The following is an 8733-nucleotide window of genomic DNA, read 5'->3' as shown; positions in this document are numbered from 1 at the left end:
TTAATTACCAATCATCAAGAATGGACTACCAAATGTCAGTAAGCGACCACCAAACGAATGCTTACTGTTATAATTTCTTATGCAGTCTGGAAAGCCGAATTTTATAAAAGGGGGGCCAACTTCACGCAAGTATGTCTTTTTTTTGTATTATTAAGTAAAATTTCGATTACCAATCGTCGGGAATGGACTACCAAACAACCACCACCAAACAACCACCAATCGAATAGTAATGATCGTTACTAAATTTTTAATAGTGGGGGCCAACTTCACGCAGCTGTATATTTTTCTATATTCATGGATGTTTTTACATAAAAAACTTTTTACCAAGTAGACATTGACAACTTTGCATTTCATCTTGTAATATCGAAAGAATTTACGGTAGTTTCTTATAAAATTAAAGAGATGAATAAATAAACGATATATATTTGATAAGAAAGCCGTATTATATTTATTTTTATTAGTGATACGGCGACGTACAATAATTCCACAGAAGAAAAAGAAAAGATGACGAAACTCCTCGCGTTTGCATCGAATGTCCGATTACAACATCATATATCAACAATTTTATTTAATCTTGATTTATTTAACATACAAGAGCTGTTTCTTAACATTGCGCGTCCAGTATGTATAGCTGTATAATGTACGTATATATTATAAGTAAATCTAAGTTACATTGATATGATCACGTTACGGGGTATTTGTACAAAGAGCGCACAAGTACAACTACTCGATTTGTTCGTAACTGCATTCAAAAACCGGTCATAACGTTCGATTCATAAAAGTGTTTGTCATTTAATGTATTCTTAGTGTTGTAGAACAATAATGTTTCTGATGCCTTCTTGGGTGTAATCTCGAAAAAGTACGTGAGTAACACGACTCTCTCTCTCTCTCTCTCTCTCTCTCTCTCTCTCTCTTTCTCTCTTTTTTTAGTTTTTTATTTTCCTTAATTGAAAGAATGAAATCTCCGAGAAATATTTTGTGATACATCTTATAATAATAGTCTTTAATCGTACCGCGTATTTCTAATATTCAATGCTAAAAAAAGTTCAAGAAATAAAAAAATTATGTTAAATTTTGCAAAAATAAAATTGACATTATAGACTCAAGGATAAATTTTATTCTTTCTTTGCCAAAATAATTAAAAATATTCCTAATTTTTAATATTTATTTTATTTATCTGTTTTAAGATGCCCTATGCACGAGACTACGTTCTCTTTTTTTATGCGAATAATTGGATATCTACCGCGGGATATAAAATATGTGCCCATCGTATGTAACATTCCGTATGTAATATCTTATATTAAAAATTTTCTATATAAATATGCTGAATTTTAATTTTAATAAAGGATATTTCACCTTTGTTTTTCAATATGATATAAATAACGATTCAAAGTTTCAATTCGTTTAAGTGGCAGATTTTATACCGGTGGAATCAATCGACGTCAAACGTGATATTTGTGTACCTCGTAATTTTTCGCCGCAAACAACTGCGATTTGCCTCGCTTTTTGTCGGACGAACCCGACAAAAAAGCAAGCCACGTTTAATCTGCTCCTTCCCGACGCGATTGATTAAATGACATCATTTACCTCCTCGGAGGGTCGAAATTGGAAGTCAGAGATAAATCGAATACGTTGGACCGGCGTCGCAACATTAGATCACATATTCTGGGGGCGCGTATACGTTATAAAATTTTTCGAGAAGGTCACGAATCTTTTTCTTTTTTTTTGCGATCGCAAGACAAATGTCCAATTCCCGTTTATCACAAATTTTATTGTATGCATTGTCCGTTTGGGATCATCGCCATGAACCGACTGCGTGTGTGCTAAATTATATACTACTATTGTTATCATTATCTGTTATTGTTACCGTCGATGTTATTATTATTGTTAACATCCTGCGTACGATAACAACGAAAGAAAAAATTCTTACAGGTATATACGCTATCCGGATCTGTCTCATCAATATACTACGTACATATTGTCTCCGAAGTACATACACACGTGCGAAATACAGCCTGCGGTTTATAGACAATAAACGTATAGTGTACGCGCACGTTTTTACACGATTACACGTGTACGTATAAATAAGTTTAATACAGGCTATACGGTTATACATATGGGATATATAGGACAAGTCACATTGAAAAAATATATGTATGTGTTTTAATTAGGGAGAGGAAGAAGACGAGCTACGTGCATTGTGTAAGCACATGGATATGTATGGTTTATCAGCGGTGCCGAAAGTATCTAGTTGTTCTGTCGTGCAAAATGACGTCGTTATTGAAGTAACTCTACTCTTTTGATGTAATTTTAATCACATCCCTTAAAGATCTTAAAAAATCCGATAGAATCAAATAAGAAAAAAAATATATAATCTTATCGTGCTTTGAATTCGTAAAGATCAGATGTGTTATCTTTTTTTGTTATTCAGCATATAATTTAGTAATCCAGATTTATCATCCATAAGTATCTGACTGTTGTTGTTTTGTCAAATTGATATTATTTTGTCATATTTTTAATTCATGTACTTATAATGTATTATATAATTCTTTTATTTTAGATTGCATTCTTTTTACATAATCTTAATATTTCTTGTACATATATGTATATAAATTACTGTTTGCTGTTACTGTTAACGCTTACAAAGCATTTATATGTATAGTAAAGGAATTTTATTATTATCGCATAAGTAATTTTAATCCTGTTATTAAAAAAAAAGTTTCCTTCTTTCATCTTTATCATTGTAAGCTGTTGTCATGTCTGAGCATGCAAAATTTAGCCGCTACAATTAATAAATTTTAATCACTTACAATTTGAAAAATATTACAGCCTCGACATTTTTATATTAGGATTTTTTTTAAGTTATCTCAGGAATTTGTATTTAATAAAAAATTCGATGGGGATAGGACTCTGTATATATAAAGCAAATCGCAATTTTCAAATTAGATTAGATAACTCAACAAAATAATCGTATAGAAAAATATACGTGATATTAGATACTATTAAGAAACGATAGAATTTAATAACTTCTCTATAATAGCTCAAGTGTCCCAGCAAACAAAATGACATCAAATCAACATCAAGTGACACAAAGTCAACATCTTAATATCTTAATGACATCTTTATCGTCATTAAGACGTCATTGAAATTATTGTGTGATGTCATCTTCTTTGCTGGATGGTCCTATTAAAAATGATAACCTTACTATAAAATCAAGTAAAATTTTAATATAGTTTAAATCTCTTTCTGTCATTTTCTATCGGTCTTTTTAAAACAGGGATTTACATCATCCTTACGTCCAGAGCCGTAACTAGGTAGGGATCGCAGGCACAGGGCTCAGAATGAAGGAAGAAGGGAAGAAAGCTCAAATCAAATTGATAAAAATAATTTGCAACATAATATTTTGAAATTTTAAATTTCGCCCGCGTGTTTGTAAGTTTGAGGTTTCGACATTAATATTAAGAACAGTAAAACTGCCACTTTGCTTGATTTATTTTACAGATCCTTAATAATTTTGAATTAATTGTGTCATATCAATACTGCACTACAAATATTTCTCACTCTTCTCGTTTCTATTATAGTGTTTCATATAAGAGAAATTTCAGTAAATTAAAATTAAAAATTATTTAAATTTAAATGTCTTTACAAAAAAACATTATTAAGGACTTTATAATATGACATTTTAAAGCTAAAGAGTGATACCTTTAAGAAAAATTTATGAGGCATTGTCATTCCTTTTAAAATTATAACTATATAACAAGGAAAATATGACAATAAAAAGCTGTATTTTTATGCCGTTTGAATTCTAGTTGAGCTCTGAAACTGGTCCGTAGAAATAGGGAAAATTTTTAACTTCTTCCCTCCCTTAATCCGAGTCTTCTATTTCGTACCCTCTTTACACAGCAAGCAATAAAAATTTTGTACAGGATCTGCCAGATCCAGTGCTGTATTTAAAAATTAATTACGATAATATACTTAATGAATTTGAAATAAAAGCTAAAAAAATGCAATTAAAATAATTTTCATTTATATACATTAATAAATGTGAATAAAATTGTACATTTCTTGTGTATACAAAAATTATTTATAAACAATTAAATAATTATATCATATTTGTTTTTTATTATTTCTCCTTCTCAAAAAATGAAAGAGTTCCTAAAAGATAAAGCTTTGCCCAACTTTGCACATGAAAAGCTAGATACGGCTCTGTTTCTATTCGTTTTCATCTTTCAAATTTATTTATTTACTCGTTCTTTTTTTTATCTCTGTATGCCTTCACAAACGAATGCTATGCCATGTCTTGTCATCTTGTCATCGATCACTATTGTTGCCGCACGCTCCACCGCAGCGTGAAATATGTACGAACAGGAGAGGTGCGTCTATCTAAGCGTGCTGTTAGTTAGCATCCGAAAATAATTCGGGTTTACCATCCCAAGAATTCGCAAGCCGCCGGAGAACGAACTTCCGGGCGTGTATGTACAAGCAACCGAGAAGTTACGGAACGTAATCGTGCATTATGTAATGTTATCGCGATTCGCGCACCGGGATACCTGGGCCGCTTGTATCGCGCCGAGCGCAAATCTTAAAGTCGATCGATCGTATCGCAACAGAGTTTCGAAGAAACCGAGGGGACGCTTTCGCGTTGTTTCAATTTCACCTTAATCTAAACTTTTACGGTATATATACATGTACTTCCTTCTTCTCTCGCGTGGTGCGGTTACAGGTGCGGTGGCTGTACTCCTGTCACAACTGAATCAGGAATTCTCGTCAGACATAAATATTACACGTTGTAACTCGCGATGAATAAGAACGAGAATTTATATTAATAAAAAATAAAACATATATATATATATATATATATATATATATATATGTATATATATACACATATATATAGGAACAGTCTAATAACACAGTTGTTAAGAGCTAATTTACGATTAAGTCTATAAACTTGTTCTCAAAGCGGCAAGGCAATTTAAATAAATCTTAGATAAATTAGGAATTAGTGCTTGAAAAAAAACAAAAAGATACATTTTTTTGAAGTAATACACAAAAAAAACGAAAGTACGCGTCGAACAAAATTTCGGTAATATAAGAATATAAAAAAAAATAGACAAAATATTTTTTACTTGATAAGATACATTCGATAATCGCTTCGAATCGCTGCAAATTTGAATATCCGCATACAAAAAAATATGAATACTTTTTACTTCGTGTAAACACTCATTAATATAATACGAGATAATAATGATGGTCCAGAGATCAAGGGAACTAATACTACACGGTGTAGACCTGTCTCTTTTATGATTTTTCATTTAAGTTAGAGTCCTACCACGGGTTAACATTAATACATTTATTCTTATATTAATTAATCGTAATTACGCTACGTTTTTAATTATATTATAATTTACAGGTTACGCAACGTATTCATATTAAGTTAAGGGATTCAAGAGGATTCGGCAAACATAGTACGAGATTGGTGCGAATTGGCGGTTTTCTCTTTGCTTATCCTTTTCCTTTTCTCCCTTCCAAAGTTCACAACATTCACTGCCGCTTACAAATAATACTGAATCTACTAAAAGTATTTTCAGCCGCACCCAAAGAGAGACTTCCTTATGCATTATCGTGCGCAACATTCCACAACATTCTCCGGCTTCTGCTGGCATTCACTTTAACATCGAATTAGCGAGATGTTAACGGCAGTTTCACGTACGTATGCTTAGCAATAAATTTTCCTTCTAAAATTATCGACGAGTTGCAAATCAATCGCTGCTATTAACTCTTAAGGGAATCTTCTTTCATTCGCAAGAATAGGAAAAGTTTACTATATGCTTGAATTTAATAGAATTTTGACACTTAAACTTAATAAGAGACAATGGGTAGAATGAGCAGATTTTGGTTCTCGGAATGATAAGTATACTTTTCGTAGTTACTTGAACTTGTTGAATTTCATTCTGACTTTTAAATAATTTTAATTTATCGAAAAAGTATTAAAATTATGAAGCTATTAAATATATAAGAAGCTATTATAAGAACGATGTGTTAATGAAAATATATAACTGAAGTAAAATGTACAGAATTAGAAAAGTTACTTTGTAGCAGTAACTAGTTACAGTGATAACTTTCTTTTCTCAAAAAGTTACAAGTTAACAACTGTAACACGTTACAGAGAATTATAGTTATTTAAAGTAACGATACTTTTCAGTTACTTGTTTATTAATTTATATAATGTTTATGTCCTGCACTATTCTAAATACAAAAATGTTTTTTAAAATTTTTACATTACTAAATTATTTACTTATACTAAACACTTGGTTATATGCTGTATTAGTTTGTGTAATTAATGAATCACAGTTGTTTAAAAATCTTAAAACCAAAGTATATTTAATATACTAGCTGAATTTATAATAAATTAATATTTATACTTGAAATAAATTATCAAAATTATAGGATCAGTATTTTTCAGTTAAAAAGGAGTTACCAAATTCAACTTTATGATAAAATTGTAAACTAACGGGCTTTGTTTCAAAGTCTCAACTTTAATGTTTATATGATTGCTGTTCTTAAAGATGATTTATCACTTTAATTTGCTTAACACAAACTATATGTTGAAGACAAATAAATTTGAAGTAACTATAAAAGTAATTACTAAATTATTTACACAAAACACTAATTACACAAAAAGTGTAACTAAGTTAATTTACAATTATAGATAGAAAGAAAGGAACGAAGTTAAGTTACAGTTACTGAGAAAAGTAATTGTGTAACTTTGTTACAAGTAATGAGTTACTTTCCAACCCTAAAATTAAATAATAATAAATGAAAATCGATCAATATGCAAACAAATTATTCATAATAAAAAAAACCTATTCGTCTAAAGTAGTGCTTAAAAATATTTTTTGCTCGAATCTTTCAATTTCTAGTAGTAAAATACTACAGTACAATACAAAAATACGTTGGGTGAAAGTTCTCTTAAAAGACATGATGAATGTTATCAGATCCCAAGTCAAGATTTAAAATAATTCTCATCAACAATACCTTCGTTTTTAGATATTAATAATTTTCTTAAATGTCTTTGTGTTCTTAGATATAAATTTTTAATTTGCCTTAATCAAGCAGAACATGAACTATTAAAGATGAGAGCATTATTATATTTTACTAGTACAAAATATATAATAGATATACAGAAATATACAATATGCTTAAAATAAACAAATTAATATGTTCTTAAAGTTCAATAATAATTTACGATACTAGATATTTAATAGTTTTATACCAATTTTAATACTTTTCTGACCAATTAAAATTTGTTGAAAGATAAAATCAGATACAAAAACTACACAAATCATATCGTTTTTATTTGCTGTTCTGATCTCAAAATCAACTTATTTTACCCATCATTCTTTATATAATTCTAGAAAAAGTTTTGAAACATTTTTTTTTTAGTTTTTTATACACTAGAGAGTATTTGTCAATCGATAAATAATTTTAATGTCAGTTTACAAAGATCCATTTAAGAGTTTAGCGATCGACGTCGCTGAATCGCGATTGTTACGCAAGTTTCGTGAAATCTCGTCGACGATCATGTATAAAACAGTCTTGGCAAATTGAAAATTTGCTTTCGCACATTGCTTGTCGCGCTCTCTTTGGGGATCAACAGTCTTTTACAAAGGTACGATCTTCTCGTTCCGATGCACCGGGGTATCGTACACGGGCACACACTTGTAATATTGCGGCGGATACGACGCATATGATGCTTCCGAGGGTGACAGACGGCCGCGGAATCGGCTGCGCACGACGTGGATTATCAGTAACAGACACAGCAGCGCGAGTACTACGATTAACGTAATCGGCACTGTGCCCCAGCCTCGGCTAGTGATCTGATTAATCATGTCGTTCTCCTTAGTCGTCTGAAACAAACGTAGTGATGATAATTTTTAAATTTCTTTCTTTCGATAGACTTATTATTAAAACAATAATTTCATTTTTCGTCATTTGAACAATTCCAGCAATTCTTAAAATAATTCTAATTAGGTAAATGTTCCTCAGTGACCGCACATATATGTCCTATATGTGCCCAAATACTTGCACGGAAACTTATTATTATTAACCTCAAATGTGTTTTTTGTAACATTACTTATTTATAACCTTTAAATACGAGGGTAAGTCAACAATTATCTGCACTTTTACTAGAACACGTCTTTAAGTTTGTCACACTGCGTTCCGGGCAGGCAGGCTTTAAGTTGGCACTACTGGTCCCGTAATCAAAGCTGGACCTTGATTGCATCAGTTTGTTTATCGTTACGAGCGTGTAAATATGGCTGCTCCGCTAGAAGTTTGCACCAAGTAGGAACAGAAAGCTGTGATACGATTTCATTGGAAGGAGTGAAAGGTGCTAAAATTCATCGGAGACTTTTAACATAATACGCCGGTTTGTCAAAATCAACTCTTGACTTTGCTGAACCTTTTCGTCGGTGGTGGAAGTTGATGGACGTCCTGCTCCCTCTTCGTGTGTCACACTAAGGCGTTTACTTTTAAACTTTTCGATTCATTCATATACACTTCTGCGTGGTAAAGCACTGTCCCCGCATTGTGTTGAAAGCCTCTGATGAATTTTAGCACCTTTCACTCTTTCCAATCAAAGAAATCGTATCAGGGCTGTCTGTTCCTCCTTAGTGCAAACTTCTAGCGGAAAGGCTATATTTACACGCTCGTAACGGTAAACAAACTGAC

The 8733-nt window shown here is 31.4% G+C and overlaps 1 protein-coding gene across 8 annotated transcripts in view; it reads right to left on the bottom strand.

Annotated features, from left to right (window-relative positions):
* Nucleotides 1-424: 424 nt before the first annotated feature.
* The window catches only part of LOC105195148 (cysteine-rich motor neuron 1 protein), a 542960-nt gene continuing 534651 nt past the window's right edge, over nucleotides 425-8733 (bottom strand). For all 8 annotated transcript variants that reach the window (XM_039452145.1, XM_039452146.1, XM_039452148.1 and 5 more), the window contains one exon: nucleotides 425-7910. In XM_039452145.1, the coding sequence (XP_039308079.1) occupies nucleotides 7665-7910 (246 nt within the window). In that variant the 3' untranslated portion in view covers nucleotides 425-7664. The remainder of the gene's footprint in view (nucleotides 7911-8733) is intronic.

The sequence above is a fragment of the Solenopsis invicta genome, chromosome 7, assembly GCF_016802725.1.
Source record: "Solenopsis invicta isolate M01_SB chromosome 7, UNIL_Sinv_3.0, whole genome shotgun sequence".
Taxonomy (NCBI): domain Eukaryota; kingdom Metazoa; phylum Arthropoda; class Insecta; order Hymenoptera; family Formicidae; genus Solenopsis; species Solenopsis invicta.
The sequence above is the reverse complement of the archived record's forward strand: the minus strand, read 5'-3'. Positions and strand labels throughout refer to the sequence as shown.